Here is a 27,833-nt window from a genome sequence, read left to right as displayed (position 1 = left end):
AAATGAAATGCTTGCTATTGCAGTAAATGGTACTTCCAACTTGTCTGATTCTTTTTAATATACAATCTTTAGGTGAGCGTGGAAATCTTATGTCCGGAGCCAAGCCCATGTCTCCGTCATCCAAACACCGGCTGGAAAATCGCTCACCAAAACAGGAGAGTCGTGGAAACCGTGTTTCTGAACAAAGCAGGATGAAGACTGGGGAGGGTGCACTTTCAGCCAGTGAAGCTCTTATTTTAAGATCAGACACAGCTAAACTGAGGTCGGACACGCATAGTCGCTCTCACTCACCCAACCACAACACTCTGCAGGCTTTAAAAGCAGACGGCAGGACCCCTGGACTCCGAGCAGAATCACCAAACCCTGGGTCTCGCTCCTCATCCCCCAAACAGAAAGGTTCATCCTCCTCAGGAAGGTCTAGTCCTTCCTGTACTTCTCCCCAACAGAACTCCGTATCTCCTCATGATAAAAACCTCCCTTCTAAAGTCAGCCCTTCTTCCAAATCTCGCCTGGATCCTCCCAGAGAAAGATCTAAGTCAGACTCCTACACCCTGGATCCTGACACCCTTAGGAAGAAGAAGGTTCCTCTTACAGAGCCCCTTAGGGGCAGGTCTACCTCACCAAAGCCTAAACTGTCACCTAAAGATCCAAATAAAGGTGTAATTGGTAATGTAGAAAATCGTATCCCCTCTTCTCAAGTTACCCAGGAAAACCTGCATAGTGAAGTTGTGGAGGTGTGCTCTTCAAGTACTCTTCTCTCTAATGAAGATACAAATGATGAAAATACAGACGATGGTTCCTGCAAGGTGCACTTTAGCATTGGCAAAGCCCCAGTCAAAGAGGAACAGGAAAGTCGCTCATCTCCAAAGGTCAGTCGCAAAACCTCTAGCAGACACACGCGGCCTAAGAAGGACAAATCCGGACCCTTGTTTAAAGCAGAGAGCTCCACAAGACTGACAGAGCCGGCCAAACAAGCGATGTCCCCCTCTGTGGCCGAATGTTCACGAGCGGTCTTTGCAGCATTCCTTTGGCATGAAGGTATTGTACATGATGCCATGGCCTGTTCTTCTTTTCTCAAGTTCAACCCAGACTTAACCAAAGAGCACGCTCCAATTCGTAATTCTCTTGGAGGACAGGGGGCTGAGGAGAAGGAGAGCAAACTAAAGAACCGGCACTCTTTGGAGATATCATCAGCACTGAATATGTTTAACATAGCTCCCCATGGCCCAGATATTTCCAAGATGGGCAGTATCAACAAAAACAAAGTGCTCTCAATGTTGAAGGAACCACCGCTGCCAGAGAAATGTGAAGATGGAAAAGCTGATGCTGTTTCATATGAGATGTCCTCTCATACTTCTATGAGGGTGAAGTCAATTTTACCTCTGACATTACAACACTTAGTTGCTTTTTGGGAAGACATATCAATGGCTACTATCAAAGCTGCCACTCAAAATATGATATTTCCAAGCCCAGGTTCAAGTGCCATACTTAAAAAGAAGGAACATGAAAAAGACAGTAAAAAAGCAAAGAAGGAGAAGAAGAAGAGGGAGAAGCCTGAGGTGCGCCCAAGAGGGAACCTGTTTGGAGAGATGGCACAGCTTGCTATGGGTGGGCCTGAGAAAGACACCATCTGTGAGCTGTGTGGAGAATCGCATCCCTACCCTGTCACCTACCATATGCGACAGGCCCACCCTGGTAAGACCATGGAGAAATAGACTCAATGTTGACACAATATGATGTTTAGCTCTAAGATGCATCTTTCTCATGTTTCTCACAGGCTGTGGTCGCTATGCTGGTGGTCAAGGGTACAACAGCATTGGTCACTTTTGTGGTGGTTGGGCGGGAAATTGTGGTGATGGAGGCATTGGAGGTAGCACCTGGTACCTTGTGTGTGATCGCTGTCGGGAAAAATACTTGAGAGAAAAACAAACTGCTGCTAGAGAAAAGGTAGCTCTATGCTAAATATTTAAAAGATGCAACTGTCCACATGGCTTTAATAATCATATAAAATTTATATATTTAATTTTACTTTAAAGGTGAAGCAGTCAAGGAAGAAACCATTACAGGTCAAAACCCCAAGGGCTTTGCCCACTATGGAGGCTCACCAGGTCATTCGGGCAAATGCTTTGTTCCTGCTGTCTCTGAGTAGTGCTGCAGAACCCAGCATGCTTTGCCATCACCCTCCCCGACCCCCACATACACAGTTGCTTCCCAGCCTCAAGGAGGGTGTGTCTGAAGAAATGCCAAACAAAATGGGATGCCTCTACCTTCAAACACTTGCCAGGTCGCTATTGTGGTTTGAATGTTATTAAAATCCCCCACAATATCTGTGAAAGTGAATAACCTTATAATGTTGCACAATTCAGGCAGCACACTGAAAACTTTGGGGGTTACCAGGACGATAACCTTTTCCAAGATGAGATGAGGTATTTGCGCTCCACCTCTGTCCCTGCCCCCTACATCTCAGTCACACCTGATGCCTGCCCTAATGTGTTTGAGGAACCAGAAAGTAACATGAAATCAATGCCCCCCAGGTAAATGATCCAGACCTTTTCTTTCCCATGCCTGCATTTGAATGCTTAGACTAAAACTTTTATATTTCAGTCTTGAGACCAGTCCAATTACTGACAGCGACACAGCTAAGAGGACGGTGTTCCAAAGGTCATACTCAGTTGTTGCTTCTGAGTATGATAAACAGCACTCTCCATTACCAGCTCGGGTTAAGGCTGTGCCCAGGCGCAGAGTGCACAGTGGTGATGCAGGTAGGTTGTTCTGTTGGCAATCTATATAATGATAATGAATTACATACTGTAGGCGTTAACATTGTCCCACTCTGTGTCTGAAATAGAGGTAGGATCTTCCCTGTTGCGACACCCGTCTCCTGAGCTGTCAAGGCTAATTTCGGCTCATGGCTCCCTTAGTAAAGGAGAGAGAAATTTCCAGTGGCCGGTCTTGGCTTTTGTTATTCAGCACCATGACCTCGAGGGACTGGAAGTGGCAATGAAGCATGCTCTGAGGAAGTCTGCCTGTCGAGTCTTTGCCATGGAGGTACTACTCTTTCTAAAATTCCCTTTTGCAAATCTTGATTTATGACTTATAATAAAAAAAATTGGTTAAAAAACACAAACTAAGAGTGAAGAACATGATTTAGTTTGAATGATTTCCCTTAATTTGAGTAATAATTGATGAACAACTGTCTGAGGTTGTCACTGACACATTGTTCTCTTCTCACTGCCTGCCTGGTTGGACAATAATGTTGCTCCTACACAGTTAACATTTGCCAAAAAGCTTTTAAAATGAAGAGCCTACTTTTTTCTGAAATTGCTGTTATATTTCTCATGAATGTTCTAAAGGCATGCACTTAAAAAACAACATCTTTCTTTGTGATAAAAAGATCCTGTATTTTTTTTCTTTTATAGGCTTTCAACTGGCTACTGTGCAACGTAATACAGACCACATCTCTACATGATATACTGTGGCATTTTGTGGCATCTCTTACACCATCTCCTTTTGAGCCTGAAGATGAAGAGGACGAGGAAAACAAAGGCAACAAGGAAAATGTGGAACAGGTAAATAATGGCTGAAATGACACCATCTTAAAATTAGTTAAGCGTACTTTGCTCATATCAGATTTGTTTTGTTCTTTCACATAGCAGGAAAGGGACCTTGGTGTCTGTGAGCATCCTCTGTCAGACATCGTCATTGCTGGGGAGGCCGCTCATCCTCTTCCTCACACCTTCCACCGGCTCCTCCAGACCATCTCTGACCTCATGATGTCCCTTCCCAGTGGTAGCTCACTTCAGCAAATGGCTCTCAGGTCTGTAACATGTTTTCACTTTGACCTGTAGAATGAATATGTGGTTTCTTTGGTCTTCTCAAGGCATGTTGTAAATGTATGGGTTTCTATTTTCAGGTGCTGGAGTCTTAAATTCAAACAGTCAGACCATCAGTTTCTTCACCAAAGCAATGTTTTTCATCACATTAACAACATTTTGTCCAAATCGGATGATGGCGACAGTGAGGAAAGCTTTAATATCAGTGTGCAATCTGGCTATGAAGCAATGAGTCAGGTAGTGTCTTTTGATTCAATTGTACTGCAATTTATCCAACACATAGGTATTAAAATAGTATATTTTGCAGGATCTGTGCCTGGTCACCTGTCTAAAAGACCTAACAAGTGTTGTAGACATGAAGACATCTAGTCGCCCTGCCATGATTGGAAGTCTCACTGATGGATCCACAGAGACCTTTTGGGAATCTGGAGATGAAGATAAGAACAAAACCAAAAGCATCACGATTAGCTGTGTCAAAGGCATAAATGCTTCAAATGTGTCTGTACATGTGGACAACTCCAGAGATATCGGGGTGAGAAAATAACAGAAATGTGATTCTATCCTCATAAGAATTCAATTTACTTAGTTTTCATACATTTATTTATGCAATTCCCAGAACAAAGTCACTTCAGTTACATTTCTGTGTGGAAAAGCGATTGAGGACCTCTGCAGGATAAAACAGGTACTACCATTTAACTGTTACTAGGAATCCCACATCTCAATAAGTAAAAAATCCAATAATATAACGATATGTGGCAACAATTTTCGCAAATTTCCAATACTGTCTTTTCTGTTTTTAGGTTGACCTTGACTCTCGACACATGGGCTGGGTGACTAGTGAGCTTCCTGGCGGCGATCATCATGTGATTAAAGTGGAACTGAAAGGTCCAGAAAACACACTGAGAGTTCGGCAGGTGAAGGTCCTCGGGTGGAAAGAGGGGGAGAGCATTAAAATTCCAGGACAAGTGTCTGCCAGTATGGCCCAACAGAAGAACTGTGAAGCGGAGACGCTTAGGGTGTTCCGCCTCATCACCTCACAGGTTTGTCATAATAATTACAACTATAACAGAACTGGTCAAATATTTAGTGGGAAACATATGAACACACATTTCCTGTTTATCTTCAATTAGGTATTTGGAAAACTCATTTCTGGTGATGCTGATCCAACTCCAGAACAAGAGGAGAAAAACCTGTTATCATCTCCCGAGGGAGAGGATAAGGTCTGTTTGATTAAAGTGACATGTTTTAGATACTTAGTCATAGTCATCAAACTTTGTATTTTTTATTTACAGGCACCATCTGATGCAGACCTTAAGGAGCACATGGTTGGCATCATCTTCAGCAGGAGCAAGCTCACTAATCTCCAGAAACAAGTAAATATTCAGGTCTTCTATACATATGCCCTTTTGATCTATACACATTAACTAACTAATTTCCCAAATAGGTGTGTGCACATATTGTTCAAGCTATTCGCATGGAGGCCACAAGAGTCAGGGAGGAGTGGGAGCATGCCATCTCCAGTAAAGAAAATGCCAATTCTCAGCCCAGTGATGATGATGCTTCTTCAGATGCCTACTGCTTTGAACTCCTGTCCATGGTCCTGGCTCTCAGTGGCTCTAATGTGGGCCGACAGTATCTAGCACAACAGCTAACTCTTATGCAAGATCTTTTCTCGCTGCTTCATACTGCCTCTCCACGGGTACAAAGACAGGTGGGCTGGTTGTACTTATTTGTTTCTAAGGGCACCATGTGTGTTTTTGACAGTGTCTTACATAATTGTCTTGTATTAGGTGACATCATTGCTTAGACGGGTACTACCAGAGGTGACCCCAGTACGACTGGCCAGCATTATTGGAGTAAAGGCTCTGCCCCCTGCAGATATCAGTGACATTATCCACTCCACCGAGAAAGGCGACTGGAACAAATTGGGCATTCTAGACATGTTTCTGGGATGCATTGCTAAAGCCCTTACTGTGCAGTTGAAAGCCAAAGGTACCACCATCTCAGGCACTGCTGGTATGGCTGTGGGCAAAGGGGTAACAACGGTCACTCTGCCAATGATCTTCAACTCAAGGTGTGTATTCACATATTTGAAACAATACAAATTATTGATTTTGTGGTTGAGGAACTCCTCTGTTTCATCAGTTACATCCGAAGAGGTGAGAGCCACTGGTGGATGAAAGGCTCCACTCCTCCACAAATTGCAGAGATCATCATAAAGCTGGTCAAAGACATGGCTGCAGTAAGTTTTTTGTGTTTACTATGTTCCTTGATCTTTGTACCCTGTTGTTTGTCGTAACAAACATACTTTTATTTATAAAGGGCCATTTATCTGATGCGTGGTCCAGAGTCACCAAAAATGCCATTGCTGAGACTATCATCGCTCTGACCAAAATGGAGGAGGAGCATAGGTCTCCTGTAAGATGTATCGCCACAACACGGGTAAGATAATAGACTATATACATTTAAATCACATATAGCAGTAGAATCAACCATTTGTTTTTTTTTCCCCACAGCTTTGGCTCGCCTTGGCTTCACTTTGTGTTTTGGACCAAGATCATGTAGACAGGCTGTCCTCTGGCCGGTGGATGGGCAAAGATGGCCAACAAAAGCAAATGGTAGTAACAGTCAAAATACTCATGGAAACTAATAGTAAAATATTTTTGGTTTAATCTGTATCTGTTGTTCTTCACAGCCCATGTGTGATAACCATGACGACGGCGAAACAGCAGCCATCATCCTGTGTAACATTTGTGGCAACCTCTGCACTGACTGTGACCGATTCCTCCATTTGCATCGGCGCACACGCTCTCACCAAAGACAGGTCAGTGGGTGTCCTTCAATAAATACATAAATCAGTTTTACATAAACGAAAGTCATCTTTTTATGTTTGTTGCTCAGGTATTTAAAGAGGAAGAGGAGGCTATAAAGGTGGATCTCCATGAAGGCTGTGGAAGGACCAAACTTTTTTGGCTCATGGCTTTGGCTGATTCAAAGACGATGAAAGCCATGGTGGAATTTAGAGAGCACACAGGTAACTACTGTGTAATTATCATGGACATTAGAGATGCTTGCACAGAGTACAGTGGTCCCTTGTTTATCGCGGGGCTTACGTTCTAAAAATAACCCACAATAGTCGAAATCAACGAAGTAGTCAGCTTTATTTTTTACAATGATTATATATGTTTGAAGGCTGTAAAACCCCTCACCACACACTTTATATCTCTCCATTTCTCTCTATTAAAAAAAACATGCAAAATTGCACACAAAAAAATCTGCAAAACAGTGAGACTGCGAAAGGTGAACCGTGATATAGCGAGGGACCACTGTAATTGGGTTTTTTGAGGTTTTCTTGCCGAGAAGGAGGGTTTAAGGACGGGGGTGCTCTTGGACAGTTATCCATTTGCTTGTTTTCTATGAATGTTGAATAAGCTGTCTGTTTCACTTTCCATTGGTTAAATCAATGATCCTGTTAAGCCCTAAGAGGCAACTGCTCTTACTTTGGGCTTTACAAAAATAAGTTGACTTGAATTGAAAACTAATTGGAATAGGTTTCTGCTTCCACGTTACCTGTTCAGATATTAAGTAGTCTGTTATTTGTAGGTAAACCAGCGTCCAGCAGCTCGGACGCCTGCCGCTTCTGTGGTACCAGGAACGGAACTGAGCTGTCCGCTGTAGGAAGTGTTTGTTCAGACCCAGACTGCCAGGTACTTGCAGTTGGCAAACACTACACTGGCCCTTAATGGTGTGTAATTATTTAACTAACCTCTATTTGATCTCTTTTATAGGAGTATGCCAAACTTGCTTGTAGTAAGACACATGCTTGTGGGCACCCGTGTGGTGGAGTCAAGAATGAAGACAGCTGCTTGCCCTGTCTGCATGGTTGTGACAAAAACACTGGCTGTCTGAAACAAGATGCAGATGACATGTGCATGATCTGTTTTACCGAAGCCCTCTCAGCTGCCCCCGCAATACAGGTAGAGACTAGGCATGATAGTAGACCTGTGGGTTGTATGCTCTTACCTGTTTGTTTCATTAATATTTTTGATCTGTTCACAGCTGGATTGCACTCATGTATTCCACCTTCAATGCACTCGGCGTGTTCTGGAAAATCGCTGGCTTGGGCCTCGCATTACATTTGGTTTCATGCAGTGTCCCATTTGCAAGGTGTGATCCTTTGATGTTTCCTCTGAAGATCTTAAAATATACATTCACTTTTTTCATTCCTCTTCATGTGAATAAATGTGGTTGCGTTTTGTTGTGTCCTTAGAACAAAATCAACCACTCTGTGCTCAAGGACCTGCTGGATCCCATTAAGGAGCTTTATGAGGATGTGAGGAGAAAGGCTTTGATGAGGCTGGAGTATGAGGGTCTACACAAGAGTGAGGCAATAACTACTCCCGGTGCACGCTTCCATAATGACCCTGCAGGATTTGCTATGAACAGATATGCGTATTATGTCTGCTACAAATGCAAGAAGGTTTTACATCCTCTATTATTTTAAGTAAACTTTTAATTGGTAATGTGTATCAGCATTGAGAGTTCATATTATTTTTACCAGGCCTATTTTGGAGGAGAGGCACGCTGTGATGCTGAAGCGGGACAAGGAGATGACTACGACCCCAGTGAGCTCATCTGTGGAGCCTGTTCAGATGTGTCTAGGGCTCAGGTTGGTGATTTACTTGCAAAGACTCAGTTTGGCAAACAAAAAAATGTTTTTTTATATTTCTTTTTGTATGCTCTTTAGATGTGCTCTAAGCATGGTACAGATTTCCTGGAGTATAAATGCCGGTACTGCTGCTCTGTGGCGGTTTTCTTCTGCTTTGGCACCACACACTTCTGCAATGCCTGTCATGATGACTTCCAGAGGATGACCAGTATTCCCAAAGAGGAGCTGCCTCATTGTCCTGCAGGTACATAACTGCTCTTTTGACATTGTGGTACATGTGCAACCATTTAAAGTTTACTCACCAATACTTTTCTGTCTCAGGGCCCAAGGGCAAGCAGCTGGAGGGAACAGAGTGCCCACTGCATGTGGTACACCCTCCAACAGGGGAGGAGTTTGCTTTGGGCTGTGGTGTGTGTAGAAATGCGCACACATTTTAAAACCTGAACTGTAGAAGCAGTTCTCTCCTGTGATTTGGCTGCTGCTTAGGCTCAGCCGTCAAGCTTGGTGTTGTCGAGTTTCCTGGCCGGTTTTGGGCCAGGTCTTTGCTCTAAGCCAGGCGTCTTCAGGTCTGCATCAGTAACGTGTACTCTGCCCTACAAGAGTGGTGGCTACTCTGATGTAACCTGATTAAATACAGAACAATAACTTTAAAAAAGGAAAAAAGAAAATAACTTGTGACGTGTTTGCATGCGGCCGGTGTATCCCCTCGGCTTCTTTAGACGTTGCACACCTCCTGATCACTGAAGTGTAACATTACAAGATTTAACAAAGAGTATAGAAAAAGGAAAGTTTGGATCAGTGTGGGATTAAAAAAAGGAACAGGCCGCATTTCCAGCTTCCTATAAATTTAAAATGTTATATGTATGGGTTGACAGATAAAAAATTGTTGGTGGAAAAGACTGTTAAAATGTTATGTTTAGGAGGAAAATAGTGTATGATTTATCTAATCTTGTATATAATGATATTATTCAAAATAGCTGTATTACAAAGTTGCTACTCTTCACTTCATTTTTGTTTGATATTCTGGGATATGTTTGGAGCCAGAACTTTTATTGAAGTGCAATACTGGGTGTGCCTCCTATTTTGCAGCTGTTTAAACCTATGGAATGTATGTTGATAAAGCCACTGTACATTTTTATATAGTAGTCAGTATCTCCTAAATGTCAGCTCTCTTCCATTGTCTATGAGAAGTAGAAACCTGGAACATACAGTCATAAATCTTGTTTGCAACCCTTGGTGAAATGACATAAAATATTTAAAAAACGAAACACTCAGGAGGAGACTGACAGATGAGTAAGGAGAGAGGGCCCGTCTTGACACCAAATTGTGCACCCATCATCCTTTTTCCAAGCAGGAGGCAGGGGGGTTGGGATCATTGAAACAGTGTAGAGAATAAGAGCTGCTGTTAAATAAAAAGCTTATTACACGTGACTCTGCTCTGTAATATTTGTTGTGGATGGAGCTGAACGGTATTAAACCAGGTTCTCTGTTTCCCAATGCTTTTTGCTGTGTCTTCCTTAAACTCAGTGCACTTTTCTGCTTTTCCTCATGAAAATATTATCATGTTACACTGAATGCCATAGTGTGAAATATATTTAGGATATAGGAAATGCAAGTACTGTCAGTGGACTCGCCTCTTCACAGATCTAACTTGGAACTTTACCTAGTGGCCTGCCAGTTTCCATGGACTGGATGGACAGGATTAATGCTATAGTATTGAACCTTTCTGCCTGGGGACATACACTAGCAGAAAGGTTCCAGAGTGCAGCTTTAAATAGTTCAAATTTAAATAAACTTACATTGCTACATGGATAAATAGGTTAGGATAGATGGCAGATCACAATTTCCATTTCTGCTCAGTAAACCATCAGCTCAACTCCTCTGCATAGACAGAAGCTCCTCCACCAGCCATTTCAGATGGCGTTTCCCACAATGCACCGCGCCACTCACAACAACACTCGCCATTTCAGTTTGAAGGGGGGGGGTTTACTCCACCACCAGCAGCAGCAGCTCCCACCAAGGAACTAGGTCAAGCCAGTGGAGCTGCAGGACTCAAACCGATTCTTTCCTGAAAACATCTCGCGCTTCTCTGGGGTCAAAGGTCGCTGTTGTTGTGCTAATGCGTGCGATCTGGTCCATCCGGGTGAGTTTACGCGGCGTGGGCCCAGGCTGAAGTGTCGAACCCTCTCGGAGCCTCCTGCTAACGGCTAACTGAGCTAAAACCGACTGTAAACATCAAGGTAAGATACGTGACAAGTGTTTGGATCCATGCCCACGTTTTCTTTTTGCTTTTTTACTGTTTGTGTAGTTGGTTTAATCCATTTTAACACATAAAACAGATGTAGCTTCAGTGCGCGTAGCTAGCTGCTCTTAGTGGGAATAGTCTTACAAGGCTACACTTATAAACCGTGGCCCTTGCGTTCAGATTTCGTCATAAGTAACACCATCTGTGGCCTGCTGGAGCAACAAGGGACACTTAAGCTTTATTCTGCACTTAAAGGTTCATTTTAGGATGATTATTTATGTTTTGATTTGTTGTAATGTGAATTTAAAGTCTTTCTTATCCTGTAAAACACTTTGAATTACCTTGTGTGCTATACAAATAAACTAGCCTTGCCTTAAGCTTATAATTTAGGAACAGATCTATAATCTCTAATAAAAACGACACAAACATGCTAAATATTAGAGTAAAATAAGTTCCTCCCATCTTATGTTAATATATTTGTTGGGTTTCTTGATAGGATGAAACGGATGAAAGAAAATGAGGAGGACAGTACCAGCTCTCCCAGTGTAAACCAGTCTGAGACATGTAAAAGGATACGGCCAGAGGACGGTGAGGAGCCTGTGGCAGAGGGAGGCAGTGCAGCGCCAGGGTGTGATTGGGCCCGGCTGCCTCAAGAGCTCCTGCTGCACATCTTTCAGTACCTTCCCCTCCTGGACCGGGCCTATGCCTCTCAGGTGTGCAGAGGGTGGAACCAGGCTTTTCACATGCCAGAGTTGTGGAGGTGCTTTGAATTTGAGCTTAACCAACCAGCCAGCTCCTACCTTAAGGCCACACATCCAGATCTCATTAAGCAGATCATAAAAAGACACTCCAATCACCTGCAATATGTCAGCTTCAAGGTGGGAATGAGTCTCCAAACCCCTCTCTCTCTCCAGTGTGCAGACTATATACTACTATACTACAATATATAATACTGTTTACTCTTGTCAGGTGGACAGCAGCACTGAGTCTGCAGAGGCCGCGTGTGACATCCTCTCACAGTTGGTCAACTGTTCTCTTAAGACATTGGGACTCATCTCGACTGCGAGGCCCAGCTTTATGGAGGTCCCAAAGGTAAAATGACCACGGTCCAGGTTTACAATCTGAGATCTGAGGCTTATTATTTGTTTGTTATTGTTATTTCACCTCCAGCTTATATCTATAAGTAAAGCTCTAAAGAGTTTTCACGTGTGGACAGGGATAAGTTTTGTTGTGACAGTCTCAAAAGGCCCAAGTGTTCACTGAAAAGACACAATAACGTTGATATTTTCACAGTACAAGGCCTTTGTTACACTCTCTACACAATAACCATAATACTGCATACACTACGCACGGACTGATACATTACCTATTTTTGCCCTTGGCTTACACAGATTCACAGTAAAATGGTTAACTCAATGTTGCATCTCTAATATGTAACTAACTTTTTTCTTTTACTTTTTGCACAGTCTCACTTCATCTCAGCTCTTACTGTGGTATTTGTCAACTCCAAATCATTATCTTCACTCAAGATTGATGATACACCAGTAGATGACCCATCTCTGAAAGTGCTGGTGGCAAACAACAGTGATACTCTAAAACTCCTCAAAATGAGCAGCTGTCCTCATGTCTCTCCAGCAGGTACTTCATTTAATTATAACTATTATTTACCCGGGTAAATTATGAATATGTCCTAATTTAAAAAGCAAGACTATCCACATTTCAGTGTCTTTAGTAAAGCTGCAAACAAAGCCCAATGTACCCATTCATGTTGTGTATTATTACAGGGATCCTGTGTGTAGCTGACCAGTGTCATGGCTTAAGAGAGCTGGCCCTGAACTACCATCTGTTAAGTGATGAGCTCCTGTTGGCTTTGTCCTCTGAGAAACACGTTCATCTGGAACATCTCCGTATTGATGTTGTGAGCGAGAATCCTGGGCAGCATTTTCACACAATCAAAAAGAGCAGCTGGGATGCTATGGTGCGACACTCTCCTAAATTTAACCTCGTCATGTACTTCTTTCTCTATGAAGAGGAGTTTGGCCCTTTCTTTAATGATGAAATTCCTGTCACACATCTTTACTTTGGTCGCTCTGTTAGCAAGGAGGTCTTGGGCCGTGTGGGCCTACACTGCCCCCGTCTGGTGGAGCTGGTGGTATGCGCCAATGGTCTGCGTCCTCTGGATGAAGAGCTCATCCGAATCGCTAAGCACTGCACCCAGCTGTCCGCTATCGGCCTGGGAGAGTGCGAGGTCTCCTGCAGCGCCTTTGTGGAATTTGTGAAGATGTGCGGCCGGCGGCTCTCACAGCTGTCCATCATGGAGGAGGTGCTGATTCCAGATCACAAATACTCCCTCGATGAGATTCACTGGGAGGTCTCAAAGCATCTAGGCCGGGTCTGGTTTCCAGACATGATGCCAACCTGGTGAAGGGGAAAGTCCATGGCTGAGTCTCCACGTTCGCAATAAATGCTCAAAATGAGGGAAATGTTTGCAAATGTGGAGGTGGCTAAAAAAAAATTATATATATTTTTTTTTTTTGAGTGAAGGAGAATTTCAGTGTGGCACTTGATGGCTCCACAACGGTGACATTAAAACACAACAGAAATATAATATTATATACATTGTGCTTTATCTAAGGAGTACTTATCTTACCTTAAACATTCTGTACACAACCAGTACACATGAAGAATTATGACTGTTAACACTGTATGAACACTGTTGCCAGGTTATATTGTCTAGATTGCTGTATAAAATGTCTATGTATGTATGTGCACAGTTGTGCTTGTGAGTGAAGCAAATGCTTTAATATTTACATAACAGAGCAGTTTAAAAGTATGGAAAGCTGTCCAGTTGACTCTACCACTGATTTACAACCTTTCTGTAAGAAAAACAAATGCACTTGTTTTTGGCAGAAGGCGTAGTGGGTTACTTTATTTTTTTCATCTGGATGATGACATGGTCTTACCACACCTCTCTAGTTAAAGTAAAAAATCTATGTTGGGTCTATTATTCTATCCTGTTTGTCAATAGCCATTGCAAGACTGACCAGACCCCAGTTTGTGTTGATCAGATGTGGGGTGTTTAAAGATTTGTGATAACTGATTTTATCATTTCATTTTTAGGTAATGCAAATTATTCTGTTGCTACATCAGACATGTTTGAAACAGTCCATACAAGTATGGTATTTAGATTCATATGTAGAAGCACCTTATGATTAGGTCCTTTAAAGGCACAAATGACACAATATCGGTAGATCTGTACTGTTGGTTTTCTTAACTGTAGTTATGTATATAAAGGATCTGGATTTAAGAATTATTGAAAGTACTGATCCAATCGTGTGGCCCGATTGTTGTTCATTATTTTTGACTGTGCACGCTGGGAGTGCATTTTCGTTCTCTTGTGCATTTCATTGTATATTGTCGGTAGAGGTTTCATTTGTATCTTCTGTTCTTTGCCTGTTCAAACTCTAAACCTTTGTTCTTGTGATCTGCTTTCCTCATGACCTTCATCTGTCATTATATTGTGCAACAGAACCCAGGGTAATGCAGGAATGCCATTGCCAGCATCGTATCTATCGTTTTTGTCAGCATTCACATCTAAGCATTCACTAGACTCTGTTATAAAGGTTTGGCAAGTCAGATGAGTGAAACAAGCTTTTTTTCCTTTAAGAAGGAAGTTGATAGAATCTGTATATAAAATGCTGTGTGTTTGATTATAAATAGAAATGTACTTATTTCTGTATTTCACCCTCTGTCAGGGTTTGAAGTTTCTCTTGTCTTTTATAAACAGATATTCTTTTACTAGATTTTTCATTCTCTCTTTAAACATAGAAGTATAGAGCTCGGGATTATGTTGCATAATGGTAAACTAATGGAGATTTGATGCTAAATACTAAACCACTTTTATTCAAATGTATTTTAACTCGAGTGTCACCCAGCAGGTTATTGGATTGCTTCACGGCTCTTTTGTTGACTCGTTATTTTGTTTTGCCAGTGTTTTTCTATCTATGTTTTGCACATCTGGTCACAAATGTCTTTAGCGTTTGATCCCAAGCTCTATATTTATTTATTGATGTAAAGCTTTTGTAAAATGCTTTTTTACGGTTGTGCTGATGAAATGCGATTAATTATAAGCAGTAGATCAGTGAAGAAGTCGTGAATGAGGCTTTGGCTTCATTCTACTCCTCAAACATTGCGACTTGTTGAAATTTACATTATTGTTTTTGTTCCTAGTGTTTGATAAAAAATAAAAGGTTGGCAATGGCAAAATTAGTTTTTTCTACCTCTGCTCTTTTATTATTATTTTTTGGCTCAGAGAATTCATTACCAGAAAATGATAAGTTTTAACTATGGTTTTGAAGAGAAATTTGACTTGACTGGCTCAGATGGCATTGTGAAGTTTCAAGCCTCAGATAGAGAGACAGATTTATTTATTTCTCATTTACATTTGATTAATTGCACATTAATTCTCAAATATAAAATGTTAGTGAAGTAAATGCTGTAGTACCTGGATTTGGGCACAGCAGTGATGACATAAACAGAAACAATGGCTGTTAAAAATGAACTTAAAACATTCACACTGCTGGTTGCTGTAACTGTTGCATTTTAAACCTGGCTGGTTGTCTGCGCTTACATATAGCAATGTACCATGATTTTATTCATCACTGTTTCCGATGGTGTGCAGGGCATTTAGAATTTTGGTTTATGGCAATTTAAAAGCTACTCAAGTGTGAATTTTTAAAGAAATGTCAAAATACATCCCCTGCTTTCAGGTCACCTCTCGGACAATGATATACTTTTGGACATATGATTTAATACTGGTAATAAAGAAATAAATAAAAGCCTTGTGTCCATTCATTAGTTTTGTGATAAAACTCCCGCTCAAACTATTAGCTCTGATGTGTCTGTGGTGTTTTTGCACGTCAGATCTCACGGTAGCGGTACTTCCTCATATGTAATCTGTATATATGGATATTTCATTGGCAAATACCAGTATTCAAAGTTGTAATAAAGATAAAAACGTTTGTCCAGCACAACTTTGTCATAAGCTTCCAACAGACTTAAAGCTATTTCAACAAAGGACTGATGAGGCCTGAACATGTAGTAAAACTTCTTAATGTCTGTTGCTAGATTCTTCAGTGCAGGCTGGCCAAAGATGGCGCTGTCGTTTCCCAGGTATTTCGGCTCTCCGCTGTACAAGTAGAGCTTTGTGTAGTTGGTTTGTGTTTGACTGGACAGTTTAGTTCCCAGTTCAGAGAGTTTCTTGTATGTGCGGTGAACAAACTGGGAGCAGTCATAAGATTCAAACCAAACAGTGGCGTTGGAGCTTGGGTCAGAGCGCACAGTCCACGTCTCATAGTAAATGCCAGTCGTGTTGTCCTCCTGCACCCACTGGGCCAGCTCATTGAACCGTTTGCCTGGAGAAAGCCAGTTTAAACAACATAAATTAACTTTGTCAAAATTGTTTATACTATTGAAATGTTTTGGATTATTTGACACCTCACCTGAGAGTTCACCTATTTTCTCCAAAGTGCCATTTTGAGACCAGTGTAAGTCGTCTATGCCTTCAAAAAAGCAGGCAGCTCCCTGATTGCACCAGAATGGGGCACTGACTTCAGGTCTGAGGTGAGGAAAGGTACAGTTGCCCAGCTGAAACAGTTCATACCACTCCATGGTGAAATTAATCCCCTTCTCGGAGCTCCTGAAGCCAATGGCATCATGCATAATGTGCTGCAAAGAAAACAAACACAATACACAGACTTTGTTGGAGTGATTCTGTTTGTGGTGACAATGTTCTTACCACTTTTCCAAGAACATCTCCATATTTGAACTCCCAAACAGGAGTCTGTAGTCGATAAACTGAGATGACATCACTTTCTGTCATGTAGGGTATCCTTCCATCTCGATCCCCTGTAGGACAGAAGGGGTACAAGGCCTGGCAGTAGGAGTCCACATCCGGCCGATAGTCAAACCTCCTGTGGGAAGAGCATTCAGTCACAGGGATGAACTATGGAACTTCTTTACGGCATAATGCAGCCCTTGTATTCAGCGCTTTTTACTGCAAGTTTACATTTAGTTTGACAAATATCATGTTTTTGGGACTCCTCAGACAGTGCAGGACACCCATGACCTATAAGACTCTGATCATTAATCTATAAACATAAAAGAGTGAAGCCTTCTATAGAAAATCGTGGGAAAAAATAAATAAAAGTACCATCACAAACAAAAATCAGCCAACCATAACCTGCCTAGTGTGGATGTAAGTCACTGTTATTTTATTTAAAAAGAGTTAAACAGCATTCATCACTTTTTCACAGTAGTTCAGATTAATTTCAGTCACATGATTATTGTTTACTACAGTTACTCACTTGTACGGGACAGGCCACTTCTGCCGTTTCTCTTCCCCGCTCCTGAACGGAAAACAAACACTAAAACCCAGCAGCAAACTAAGAAACAAAACTAAATTACAAGTCATTCTGCCAGTTTTGAGAAAAGTGGTAAAAAACGACGCTAAGACGAGAGCCGCTCCATCTCTGTGCACTTCCGCATGACGGTCACGTGGACGTAAGGTGTAGTACCACAGAGCGAACACAGGAGGGCGCTCGGTGTAAAGGTAAACCCACGTAGAAGAAGCAGCAGCAGCAGCCTTCCGTCCTCTGTCAGCTTGTCCGCCATGCTCAGTCTGCTGCGCCACTGTGGCCCAAACCTGCTCAGTCCAAGGACGATCTCGGCTTTAAACTCGCACTTTTACTCCAGTGAAATGTCCAAACGTGTGGCCGTGGTGCTGGCGGGCTGCGGGGTTTATGATGGCACTGAAATACACGAAGCTTCGGCTGTTTTGGTGCATCTGAGCAGAGGAGGTGCAAGTGTAAGTTTGCGTTACTCTAATGGAAACTACATCATGAATAATGCCAGTCAAAAGCTGCTGGGAAATTGAAGTGCTGTTTTGAGCACTTAATGCAGTAACACACAGTTTAACATGCACTTAACATTTAGCATTAACAATTTAAAAAACAAACAAACAAAATAATAATGGAATTGAGTATTTAGGTTATTTCTGACAGACCAGTTTTGACATGCAACAAACCGTTCACTTGTTTTGTAATTCAGGGTGTAACTTCCCCACCTGCTTTTCTTTATAGAGATGTTGCTTTGCCTGGAATGCGCCACAGTATGACATTAAATTTACCTCTCTTGCAGTTCTTATTATGTTACAAAATTGCACACTACACACATTGCACATTCCACGCATTGCACAGGGCCTTACTCTTAAAAAGTTCCATAGTGCACTTTTAAATGTCTCACCTAATCTTCAGTTTGCGTTACTTTACAGGTGAGTATGTTTGCACCCAACACTGAGCAGATGCATGTAATAAATCACCTCAAAGGGGAACCGTCACAGGAGAGCAGAAACGTGTTAGTGGAGAGTGCCAGATTGGCCCGTGGAAACATCCAGAATCTGTCCAAGCTGAGCGTCAAAGATCATGATGCCATCATATTTCCAGGTTAAGATAATCTTAATCTAACATATCTGTATAACATATAGTTTCAGATGGTTTGTGCAGCAGTGAGTAATAAGGTTGTATCTGTTCAGGTGGTTTTGGAGCAGCCAAGAACCTGTGCACATGGGCAGTGCAGGGTAAAGACTGCTCTGTGAACTCAGAGGTCCAGGCCGTGCTGCAGGCGTTTCACACTGAGGGCAAACCCATCGGCCTCTGCTGCATCTCTCCTGTGCTCGCTGCAAAAGTGTTTCCAGGATGTGAAGTCACTGTTGGCATTGAAAAGGATCAAAAGTATGTGTCTATTGATGGTATTTATTTATTACAAGTGCATATATTATTATTATTTTTTATTTACTGCAATTATTTATTTCAGCACAGCTCTAATAAAGTGTGTTTTAATACTTTTGTAGATATCCAAACACCGCTGATACTGCAGCAGCTATTAACCAGCTGGGTTGCACACATGTGAGTAAGAGTGTGAGCGAGAGCCATGTGGACGAGAAGAACAAGCTGGTCACCACCTGCGCCTTCATGTGTGACGCGCCTATTCACGAGGTCTTTGATGGCATCGGCTCCATGGTGAAGGATGTGCTAAAACTGGCTTGAGCTGGTTTTTGGACTTATTTGAGCAAGACTCCAGCACTAAGCACTTCTTATATGATTACAATCAGAAATACACATCTGACACCACTGATCAATGTTTGAGTCAAATAAGAAATTGTTTATTTACAAATAATCAAATCAGCAACTTCTACACTGTAGATAAATGTAGACAGAGAAACATTGTGTGACAATAATGTAAATAAATGGCATTATCTAAATAATAGTGTCATTATTTATACATGTAGCTACAGTATTCATTGATGGGTAGATAGATAGATAGATAGATAGATAGATGGATAGATAGGGCAACAATTAAACCTTGTTGGAAACATTTGCCATTTTCAAATAGGAATATAGTGAAGCACAATCATTTTCATTCTCAAGGTTTTCTATCACATCAATAATGCCTTCAACTCCCTCTGAAGTCAACACTGCAGATGCATTTGACTTAAACTTCTGTATCAAGTCCTCCTGACTCAATGGCTTCCTCCAGTGGCCATAAAATGTGTTGCACTTTGCTGCATAATGTTGCCCATCATTTGTTTCCAATTCAACCTCACTGTACATATTTTCAAAGCTTGGTTTGTTATCTGCTGGTGTTTCTATTATAACCTTGGACAGCAATTCTTTCAAATCTTTTCGATTTATTTGCATCTGGTTGAAAGAATCTACTGTGACTTTATTATCCAAAAGAGCTGAGCAGGCGTTGAACTGAAATGAGTGCCTGGCTTGATGCTGTGATGTGGGTAGAGGGCAGTTGATATACTTGGATGGGGGGACTCTTAGTGTGAGCCTAATAATTTCACGGGGTTCAAAGCTCCTAACTTCCTCCATCTTTGCTCTTGCTGCTAGTGCTGCATCTGCAACCCAGTGCATTCCCAAATGGGCAGGAATCCTCTTGAAGGCAACATCCTGCTTTTCTAGGGTCCATTCAAACCCAGAGTCATCACAGCCAGGCATAACACTCGGATTATAGTCTCTGTAGTAGATCCCAAATCCACAGTCAATGTCTAGAATATCTGGATTTCCTTTCAGTCCCAATTGAACCAGCTGTGCAGCCTCTAAGCCTCTCCGTGTTGCATTGCCAATGTGGAGTGGTTTGGTTTGGGTAGCTGTGTTAGCCAAGGGAGCACCCGCAGAGGAGGCAGCTACAGACAAAGCATGACTGCACTGCAAAGCGGACAGACCCAGGAGTTTAGCTGATGCTGCTGCACTGCCCATCACCCCGACCACACTGGGAGGATGAAATCTGGAGAAACAACAAGCAGTTACATGTCAGTAACCGTATATTTTAAGAAGGGATGGGCGATATGCCGAAAACATAATGACGACTTGAGCAGATGACTTAAGAGGTAAAGGCATTTTCTTCTTCTGAGAGTTCACACTTCACTATGATTGGTTAAATCCTCCTGTCACTCACTAAGAGCATAACAGAGGCTGACCAATAGAAGGAGTGGGTGTGGAAAACTGCATGAGCATACAGATGCATCAAACAAAACAAACAAATTCTGATTTCTCTTGCTGTTTTGCTCAGTCCTAAGTTTAAGAGTTCTTGTTTGTATTTTGTCTTCTAAGGAACCAGAAATAAACACGTTTGCTGATGATGACCAGATGGAATACGTTTAAGAATAGCAACAATGACATTAACAAACTATTCGGTGAACCATTATACCACAAAAAAATTCAATATTTAGATTTAACTTGACAGCGTGAACACACTCAGAAAATAAATGGTCTTCCGCTGGTTTACATGACTGGATGTTTTCACCTTTCAGGGATGTTTTGAGCTTCTCTGGAAAACCTCAGCAGCCTGCCCTGCACTTCAATGCCCACATTAAAGGCCAGGAGCAGCTCCAGTCCCGAGGGCTTCCGGGGCATTGCCTCTGCCAGTGCAAGAAGAGCAGGTAGCACAGCTCCAGAGGGGTGGGTCGCAGGATGCCAAGTGTCATCAAAGTCCATGGAGTGAACCTATTACCGGACCAGTGGTGTTAATTAGAGCGTGTTCAGGAATACATTGTCTTCACACATATCTCATAACACTTACTGCAACTCCATTGACAAAGGCGGCGTAATGAGCTGGGAGACTCACGTCCGAATTTCCCCAAATGCTGCTCTTCTCTTTAGAATTGAACAACTGTAATTAGACACACAAACAGAAAAGCTTTGCAATTAGATGTGGACAAGTCCAGGACACAGGTTGCAGAATGAAATTACATCAAGAAAACCCCATACCATAATCCACACAAAACAATTTTAGAGTGACATACTGGCATACGTGTCTATTGTCCTACAGAGTGAAGTTTATTGTACCTGGCTGTAAGTGAGAGCCTTGTTGAAGACATCTGTCCTAGTTCCAATGAGACCTACACCCAGAGTGTCCACTATCATTCTTTTGCTCCTCTTAATCACACCATCTGTCAGCTGGGCGCTGTTAAGAGCATGGATCGCTGCAGCAAAGCTCTCTGTAATACCCTGTAAAGGTGAAATAAGGTTAGTCAGGTCAAAATAGAAAGAGACCGGTCAATTACCTAAATTAACCACGCGGTCTTACCTTGCGCAGCATTGTTCAGGACTAAGACAATACGACCTGTTTGGATCTTTTATAGGTCCAGATTTACAGAATTTCCCCAAAAAATGCCATAATGAGAAGTTGGTACTTTCATAATGACACAGTGACTCAGATACGTCTAAGGTATTTTTAGGAATATTTATACGTGTTTTTTTTTTTTTTCATCACTATTTATTTTCATTTTTATTTTTGCCTGTTTATATGCTCAAGTAACTCTTTTTATGATGGAAAAAAGGGACATTAAGTTCAAATAAAAACCTCATGCACATCGTTGAAAAATCCTGTCTTTCACAATTGTCTGTTTCTGAAAATGACAGCTGAGAATCCAGGAAAGTCTTGTGAACCATTAAAGGGGAAGTGTGAGGTCAACGATTTGGACAAACCACAAAATCAACAGTTAGAATTTCTGAAGGAATTGTCAGTGTTATGTAAACATTTGATTACCCTCTTAACTTTGAATGTTGAATACATTTAGAAATAAAATATATGATTGTGGTCGAAAACTAATTTGAGTGAAATGACAGTAATAACAGATGTGTGGTGGGATTTGGGTTTGGCTGCATTTAATCAGATCAGAATTAATCCCTAATACTAAAAACTGAGGTAAGGTCAGTGTTTAAATTGGCCAGACTTGATAATGCAGATAAGAGTTTGTGTTTGGGGCAGTGGCGGGTGAAGTACTCAATGTTGTTACTTAAGTAAAAGTACAGATACAGAGGTAAAAAGTTACTCAAGTAAAAGTAAAAGCATCACATGGAAAAAATGTACTTAAGTAAAAGTATTTAGGTATTTAAGTGATTAAAAATGATACATATTTTAGTCACAGTAACAATGCAAATCAATTTTTTTTATTTTTTCTTATGAATTTTGTGTGTTTATTTTTGTTTTGTTTTTTCAAAGTTGAAGCTTGAACTGGAAAATTGGTAAACATGGTAAAAATAACCCCTCAAATCATATGAAAAGTACTTTTTACTTTTCAGTCCTGTTCAGAAATGTCGTGGAGTAGAAAGTACAGATACCTGCTCTCAAATGTAGTGAAGTAAAAGTAAAAAGTATCCACTGTAAAATGTACTTAAGTAAAGTACAGATGGCTGCATTTCCCAGTTTGCTACAATGGGTGTCACTCTTGCTTCTTGCATATTTGATAGGCCATTGTTTGGGTTTGTGCTTATTCCATTTCATCCATCTTTATTTCAACGAGAGCCCAGCGAGAGCACAGCAAACATAAAAATACAAACAAAAACAAACTAAACACATAACTGCATAAGTCCATTTAACACATTAAAAACAGGAGCAGGTGTGATTATAAATGTTTATCTCCACATTATTAAAGTGCATTAGTGGCACCAATCCATCCAGTTTTGCATGACCTTGAAATGTTTTCCATTTTTGGGAAGTAAAATAACCGAAAGCTTTTTTTCCCATTTCATGTGGCCAGATTTTCGACATTGGCAATCATGAGATCTTGAATTAAAAGTTTCAGTATCAAAATTCAGCTGACTCAAGATATTGAGTCAGTCTATTGTCGTAGTTCCTTATAAATACACAGTGTTGTTCTTCTGACAGACAGCGATGGCCAACCTACTTTTTCATCGAGTGAACAGTAATGGGTTTAAATTCATCACCTGATATGAAACGAAGGAGTGAAAGAGTGAAGCTAAAGGTTTCAGAGCAGAGGCTGAAGTCTGCATGAGGATTATATCTCCATAATCTAGCACAGAAAGAAAGTCTGCTTGAACAAGTTCTTTTCTGTAATTCAATGGGATACAACATTTGTTGTCATTTTGATTTTAAACTGTTACATAATTCCAAGATATGTATTTTAAAGCAAAAGTCTCGTCAACCCAAATCCCAACATATTCATTGGTGGTGACACTTTCAATCAAAGTACCATTTAGTGTATAAAGATGTGTAGATAAAAAATAATATACTTAGTTTTATTTTTGGATTCAATGATAATTTAATATTTTTTACTTTTTTTGGATTTGAATAAAATCTTGTTGCAGTTTTAAAATCACCTGATCAGCAGAGGGAGCACTTGCAGACAAAACAGCATCATCTTCATATAAATGTATGAGGCTTTCACTTAAATTGTAACCAATGGAATTCATAAATATAGTGAAAAAGTAGCGGCCCCAAAATTGAGCCTTGGGGCACTCCTTTACTTGAAGTATAAAAAAAAAAAAAAAAAAAAAGTATTTAAACCCATCAGCCTCTACTGCCTGGACTCTGTATGAAAGATGAATTTGGAACATGTAGCATTGCCAAATCCCATATATCTTCTTCTTCTTCTTCTTCTTCTTCTTCTTCTTCTTCTTCTTCTTCTTCTTCATATTCTTATTTCTTCTTCTTCTTCATATTCTTCTTCTTCTTCTTCTAATTCTGACCTGGTTGCATGCATAGTTTTCCAGGCAGCATTTCTTTCTCTAATTAAACTTGCAAGTTCTGTATTGAACAAAGGATTGTTACTGTTTTTCATTCTAATTTAATTCTTTTAGTGCATGTCAGTCTGCAGTTTCACTAAATGTAACGTCAGGCAATGCTGATGTTAACATTTTAAGGTGCTGATGTAATACAGGTCAGAGATGAAGGCTGCTCACTGAAATGTTTATATGATCTTAACTTTTGTATTTCGAATAGACACAATTGGACAGTGGTCATTAAAATCCAGTGGAAAAACACCTGCCTTAACATCATGGGGTTAGTTTGTTAAGATTTTATCAATGAGTGTGGCTTTATTTACATTTCTAAGATCAGGTCTAGTTGGAATAGAAATTAATATTGTGAGATTCCGGACATTGCAAAGGTCTTTCAAAGTTTTGGACTCTCCTGTCCGTAAATATTTATATCACCCACCTGAAGATCCACGATAAACACCAGCAATAACCTATTTATATCACGATCATTTACACAGCAAAGAGACAGAGACAGATATTAAAAACATTTAGGTTTGGAGCAGGAGAAGAGAAGGTCACAACGAAAAAACAATTTGATTTTATCGCCAGGTTTTTATAAAATACAAATATAGACCTATCTGGATGTGTTTGGTTTGTCCAGACTTTAATATAATCTCATTTAGATGTGATACAATGTCCATTCATATGTATAACTCCCAGTCCCTCCCTTGTCTGTCTTGGGGATATGAGTCTTATTTGAGTTTGACCAGGGTAGATTTGATGCCTCAACCAAGTTATATGACCTTTCTTTCATGTTTACCAGATATTCTAGGCGCATTAATTTGTTTTAATGCGAAATCTAAGCTGGTAGGTGCTGATTTTGTCACGAGACGCTGTTTATTCTATGCGAGAATGAAACTTACAGGGATAAAAAAAAAAAAACTTACACTTGAGCTTATTGAATAGGGTTCTTTATCAATCATCCTGATCAGTACAGATAAACCTGTACGTGGATAAAAGACACATGTCACCTAGATCCCCACATTGTCTTGAATCAGTCAGTGAAGAGTTAATATAAGCGCTCAGTGCACCATAACGCACGCGCCCTGGCACACGTGGTGAGCACGGGCTTCATAAACAAGCTGCTGCCACTCTGCCGCTCACTTTCCTCTGATCCCGTTCCTGTCCAGTGCGCCTCGGAGCCAGACGCACAGGGACCATGGCACTGGCAGATACGGAGCGCGGAGTGTCCATGTGCGGCGACTCCAGCTCACCCTTCTCCGAGATCATTGAGCTGAATGTCGGTGGGCAAGTCTATGTCACCAGACACAAAACTCTGGTGGCGGTGCCGGATTCACTCCTTTGGAACATGTTCAGTAAAAAGTCGCCCAAGGATTTGGCACGCGACAGCAAGGGACGCTTCTTCTTGGACAGAGACGGCTTCTTGTTCCGCTACATCCTCGACTATCTCCGGGATCTCAACTTGGTGCTGCCGGACTATTTCCCAGAGAAAAGTCGACTGCAGAGGGAGGCGGACTTTTTTCAGCTGCAGGACCTCGCAAAACGCTTAAGCCCACGGATGAGTAAGGACAACTCCATCAGCGAAGAGATCAGTCAGAGCGACACAGAGGAAGGTGCGCAGCAGTGCGGCCCCTCCGGTACCATGGAGACTTTACGCACCGTGTCTTCCAGTGGGGCGATGCGCTCCCCGTCCTTAGATTCCAGAAGATCGGGCTATATCACAGTAGGATACCGCGGTTCTTACACAATCGGAAGAGACATCCAAACCGATGCCAAATTCAGGCGAGTAGCGCGCATCACCGTCTGCGGCAAGACGTCTCTCGCCAAAGAAGTGTTTGGCGAAACGCTTAACGAGAGCAGGGACCCCGACCGACCACCGGAGAGATACACATCCCGTTACTACCTAAAATATAATTTTCTAGAACAGGCGTTTGACAAGCTGACAGAGGCGGGCTTCCACATGGTGGCCTGCAGCTCCACGGGCACCTGCGCTTACACCAGCAATGACCCCAACGAGGACAAAATCTGGACAAGTTACACCGAATACGTTTTCTGTCGGGAATAAACTATTTATTCATGCCCTGCTGTAAATAAAACATTTCACACTGTAGAGAATGTCTTTGAAATGTATTGTATTATTGGCTCTAATGAGAGACTGTATCTGTCTGATTATGTTTATTTAAAATAACACAAATTACACATGCTCAGTATTTGATGACCTGGGAAAGATCTAGATCCAAACATTAACATCGTCTTTAGGTGTGCATGTCAATGATGACACATTAGCCTAAACCAGTCCAATAATATGTCACTGTAACATGCCTGATTACACTGGGCACACTTTGTATTAGCAGGTTGACTGCAAATATGTAAGTATATGTACATTCACAGTATGTGTTCAACCTGTTCAGATGAATAAACTTTTATTGTGATTCTCAAAACCTGCATTATTTAATTTGATTTGTATTTACACTCGAGTCCATCAGCATTTTCCTTTGTTGAGGATCTTGTTCTCAAACATCACTGACAGCACCATGCTTTCTGCAACATATAAACATTGCACTAGGTGGTGTTTTTGCCCCTTCATTTTGTCATATCAATTAAACGTGCACATTTAAATAGTGCAGCTGTGCACACATGATGTCATTATCATATCAAGTGTAATAATGAAAGGGCCAGCTGCACACAAATGGAAGGGTGACAGTGCCAGTTCCAGCATATGAATGGAGAGTCCACGTCAAAGTAGAACATTGTGACAATGGGGCAGTGAGTAAAAACATGGAGGATTTGAGGGATTGAACAACTTTGCTAAATAAAGCAGCAAGGTGGAAACAACACACACATTGATGAGATTATTTCTATAGGAAGATCTCTGCTGTTTTCAGATTGCATTTTCTTACAGACATTAACCTCAGTGTGACATGTCGTCTGGGGCCAAGTAACTTGGTGCAGTTACACAGACCTGCAGTCAAGTCCATATCTGTCTTTTGCTTTTGGTGTATTGTTAATTTAAAAGAATCCAAACCTGATAGACAAACATGTGGCCATGCATTTTTGCTACAGTATACAGGCCTATTGTCTGCGGGTGCATTTACCAGGCAGCATTTGCCTTAAATTGCAATGAGAGGCATCAAACATTCTGTGCAGCAAAGTGGACTTGATGATTTGTATTCTGAGCAGAGTTCAGGAAACTTCAAGTTCCTGAGTTTTTAGATCAAAGTCAGTTTTATCAGCACATCTCAACTGTAACCTCCACCCAAACCTTCATAATTTTAATGATATTCTGACTCAGAAACACATTTTGGAAATGGCAATATGTTAGGCATTAAAAATAGATTTTTTTTTTTTTCATTTTGTACAGAGATTTTTAAATGATCTATTCAGCATCTTTCATAAGAACTCGTGCACATACAGCAGTCTGAATGAGCACTAACACAAGCAAAAATATTGCACAAATGCACAAGTCCACACTTCAGAATCTATCTATCTTCCCTATATCTTTAATGAGGTCAAAGGGCACTTCTGAAATAAATAAAGCCAACAATTATTATTTTGGTTACCGGTAATTAGTGCAGCAAAAGCCTGTGCAAAGCCACTGCTCTGTGGGAAAAACATCAGGCTCTTTCTCTTAAGGCTTTTACAGCTGCTTTCAAATGGACCTCAATAATGCTTCAGAACCTATTAAGATGTACTTGTGCAAATACATGACTGGATGTAACTAAATTATAAGCCTGCAGCATAAACCACCACATCTATATTAGATCTTTAGCCAGTAAACCTTTCTGAGAAAGGCTTCAAGTGACCTGCCCTACAATTATCGAACATATGTGCAGGCTCTGGTGTAACGCAGACAGACGTTAAACATCGCCCTTAAACATAACAGTCATGAATGTGATGAGCAGTAACAATGAAATAAAAGTATTTATTTCTGAAGTCACAAGCCGCTAATAAGTAGCTGTATTAGGACGGGCCATTCCCTGCGACAGGAAGCAGCCTTT

The 27,833-nt window shown here is 41.2% G+C and overlaps 6 protein-coding genes across 15 annotated transcripts in view; 4 read left to right on the top strand and 2 right to left on the bottom strand.

Moving 5' to 3' along the window:
• The window catches only part of mycbp2 (MYC binding protein 2), a 34,817-nt gene extending 24,818 nt beyond the window's left edge, over positions 1-9,999 (top strand). For 7 of the 10 annotated variants that reach the window (XM_033986340.2, XM_033986338.2, XM_033986342.2 and 4 more), the window contains 28 exons: positions 73-1,695; positions 1,778-1,947; positions 2,037-2,284; positions 2,367-2,534; positions 2,605-2,762; positions 2,849-3,048; positions 3,420-3,569; positions 3,654-3,817; positions 3,914-4,070; positions 4,141-4,365; positions 4,450-4,515; positions 4,634-4,873; positions 4,964-5,053; positions 5,126-5,206; positions 5,278-5,544; positions 5,624-5,907; positions 5,979-6,075; positions 6,156-6,275; positions 6,350-6,451; positions 6,529-6,657; positions 6,735-6,867; positions 7,437-7,540; positions 7,622-7,810; positions 7,893-8,000; positions 8,104-8,313; positions 8,395-8,502; positions 8,581-8,746; positions 8,824-9,999. In XM_033986340.2, coding sequence (XP_033842231.1) covers positions 73-1,695; positions 1,778-1,947; positions 2,037-2,284; positions 2,367-2,534; positions 2,605-2,762; positions 2,849-3,048; positions 3,420-3,569; positions 3,654-3,817; positions 3,914-4,070; positions 4,141-4,365; positions 4,450-4,515; positions 4,634-4,873; positions 4,964-5,053; positions 5,126-5,206; positions 5,278-5,544; positions 5,624-5,907; positions 5,979-6,075; positions 6,156-6,275; positions 6,350-6,451; positions 6,529-6,657; positions 6,735-6,867; positions 7,437-7,540; positions 7,622-7,810; positions 7,893-8,000; positions 8,104-8,313; positions 8,395-8,502; positions 8,581-8,746; positions 8,824-8,939 — 5,873 coding nt within the window. In that variant the 3' untranslated portion in view covers positions 8,940-9,999. The remainder of the gene's footprint in view (positions 1-72; positions 1,696-1,777; positions 1,948-2,036; positions 2,285-2,366; positions 2,535-2,604; positions 2,763-2,848; positions 3,049-3,419; positions 3,570-3,653; positions 3,818-3,913; positions 4,071-4,140; positions 4,366-4,449; positions 4,516-4,633; positions 4,874-4,963; positions 5,054-5,125; positions 5,207-5,277; positions 5,545-5,623; positions 5,908-5,978; positions 6,076-6,155; positions 6,276-6,349; positions 6,452-6,528; positions 6,658-6,734; positions 6,868-7,436; positions 7,541-7,621; positions 7,811-7,892; positions 8,001-8,103; positions 8,314-8,394; positions 8,503-8,580; positions 8,747-8,823) is intronic. The other 3 variants (XM_033986347.2, XM_033986344.2, XM_033986339.2) reach the window with 1 other exon arrangement.
• Positions 10,000-10,447: 448 nt separating this feature from the next.
• On the top strand, positions 10,448-15,081 carry fbxl3a (F-box and leucine-rich repeat protein 3a). Its single transcript, XM_033986350.2, has 5 exons — positions 10,448-10,742; positions 11,244-11,625; positions 11,717-11,839; positions 12,214-12,385; positions 12,532-15,081. The coding sequence occupies exons 2-5, from the start codon at positions 11,245-11,247 to the stop codon at positions 13,170-13,172; spliced, it is 1,317 nt and encodes a 438-aa protein (XP_033842241.1). The 5' UTR covers positions 10,448-10,742; position 11,244; the 3' UTR covers positions 13,173-15,081.
• Positions 15,082-15,663: 582 nt separating this feature from the next.
• Positions 15,664-17,288, bottom strand: cln5 (CLN5 intracellular trafficking protein). The gene is made up of 4 exons (XM_033986351.2): positions 17,113-17,288; positions 16,545-16,719; positions 16,249-16,474; positions 15,664-16,161 (listed from the first exon to the last, which is right to left on the bottom strand). The coding sequence occupies exons 1-4, from the start codon at positions 17,217-17,219 to the stop codon at positions 15,674-15,676; spliced, it is 996 nt and encodes a 331-aa protein (XP_033842242.1). The 5' UTR covers positions 17,220-17,288; the 3' UTR covers positions 15,664-15,673.
• A 112-nt stretch (positions 17,289-17,400) lies between these two features.
• zgc:162944 (uncharacterized protein LOC569993 homolog) lies at positions 17,401-19,070 on the top strand. Its single transcript, XM_033986352.2, has 4 exons — positions 17,401-17,612; positions 18,078-18,249; positions 18,339-18,537; positions 18,657-19,070. Exons 1-4 carry the CDS (start codon positions 17,418-17,420, stop codon positions 18,850-18,852), a joined length of 762 nt encoding a protein of 253 aa, XP_033842243.1. The 5' UTR covers positions 17,401-17,417; the 3' UTR covers positions 18,853-19,070.
• An 85-nt stretch (positions 19,071-19,155) lies between these two features.
• acod1 (aconitate decarboxylase 1) lies at positions 19,156-21,427 on the bottom strand. Its single transcript, XM_033986348.2, has 5 exons — positions 21,401-21,427; positions 21,160-21,321; positions 20,894-20,983; positions 20,618-20,817; positions 19,156-20,098 (listed from the first exon to the last, which is right to left on the bottom strand). The coding sequence occupies exons 1-5, from the start codon at positions 21,410-21,412 to the stop codon at positions 19,162-19,164; spliced, it is 1,401 nt and encodes a 466-aa protein (XP_033842239.1). The 5' UTR covers positions 21,413-21,427; the 3' UTR covers positions 19,156-19,161.
• A 3,500-nt stretch (positions 21,428-24,927) lies between these two features.
• Positions 24,928-26,276, top strand: kctd12.1 (potassium channel tetramerisation domain containing 12.1). Its single transcript, XM_033987588.2, has one exon. It carries the CDS (start codon positions 25,034-25,036, stop codon positions 25,898-25,900), a length of 867 nt encoding a protein of 288 aa, XP_033843479.1. The 5' UTR covers positions 24,928-25,033; the 3' UTR covers positions 25,901-26,276.
• The last annotated feature ends 1,557 nt before the right edge of the window (positions 26,277-27,833 follow it).

This window comes from Periophthalmus magnuspinnatus, chromosome 21 (genome assembly GCF_009829125.3).
Source record: "Periophthalmus magnuspinnatus isolate fPerMag1 chromosome 21, fPerMag1.2.pri, whole genome shotgun sequence".
In the NCBI taxonomy this organism is placed as follows: domain Eukaryota; kingdom Metazoa; phylum Chordata; class Actinopteri; order Gobiiformes; family Gobiidae; genus Periophthalmus; species Periophthalmus magnuspinnatus.
The sequence above is the reverse complement of the archived record's forward strand: the minus strand, read 5'-3'. Positions and strand labels throughout refer to the sequence as shown.

What these genes read in the sequence shown, in the direction of transcription:
- zgc:162944 (XM_033986352.2), top strand. Translation starts at nt 17,418, where the DNA reads ATGCTCAGTCTGCTGCGCCACTGTGGCCCAAACCTGCTCAGTCCAAGG. An exon ending in TGATGCCATCATATTTCCAG is followed by an intron (nt 18,250 to 18,338) that starts GTTAAGATAATC and finishes GTATCTGTTCAG; the next exon opens with GTGGTTTTGGAGCAGCCAAG. An exon ending in GGCATTGAAAAGGATCAAAA is followed by an intron (nt 18,538 to 18,656) that starts GTATGTGTCTAT and finishes ATACTTTTGTAG; the next exon opens with ATATCCAAACACCGCTGATA.
- cln5 (XM_033986351.2), bottom strand. Translation starts at nt 17,219, where the DNA reads ATGACTTGTAATTTAGTTTTGTTTCTTAGTTTGCTGCTGGGTTTTAGT. An exon ending in AAGTGGCCTGTCCCGTACAA is followed by an intron (nt 16,720 to 17,112) that starts GTGAGTAACTGT and finishes CTCTTCCCACAG; the next exon opens with GAGGTTTGACTATCGGCCGG. An exon ending in GAGATGTTCTTGGAAAAGTG is followed by an intron (nt 16,475 to 16,544) that starts GTAAGAACATTG and finishes TTTTCTTTGCAG; the next exon opens with CACATTATGCATGATGCCAT.
- fbxl3a (XM_033986350.2), top strand. Translation starts at nt 11,245, where the DNA reads ATGAAACGGATGAAAGAAAATGAGGAGGACAGTACCAGCTCTCCCAGT. An exon ending in TGCAATATGTCAGCTTCAAG is followed by an intron (nt 11,626 to 11,716) that starts GTGGGAATGAGT and finishes TACTCTTGTCAG; the next exon opens with GTGGACAGCAGCACTGAGTC. An exon ending in GCTTTATGGAGGTCCCAAAG is followed by an intron (nt 11,840 to 12,213) that starts GTAAAATGACCA and finishes CTTTTTGCACAG; the next exon opens with TCTCACTTCATCTCAGCTCT.
- kctd12.1 (XM_033987588.2), top strand. Translation starts at nt 25,034, where the DNA reads ATGGCACTGGCAGATACGGAGCGCGGAGTGTCCATGTGCGGCGACTCC.
- acod1 (XM_033986348.2), bottom strand. An exon ending in AGGCTCTCACTTACAGCCAG is followed by an intron (nt 20,984 to 21,159) that starts GTACAATAAACT and finishes GTCTAATTACAG; the next exon opens with TTGTTCAATTCTAAAGAGAA. An exon ending in GCTCAAAACATCCCTGAAAG is followed by an intron (nt 20,099 to 20,617) that starts GTGAAAACATCC and finishes TTGTTTCTCCAG; the next exon opens with ATTTCATCCTCCCAGTGTGG.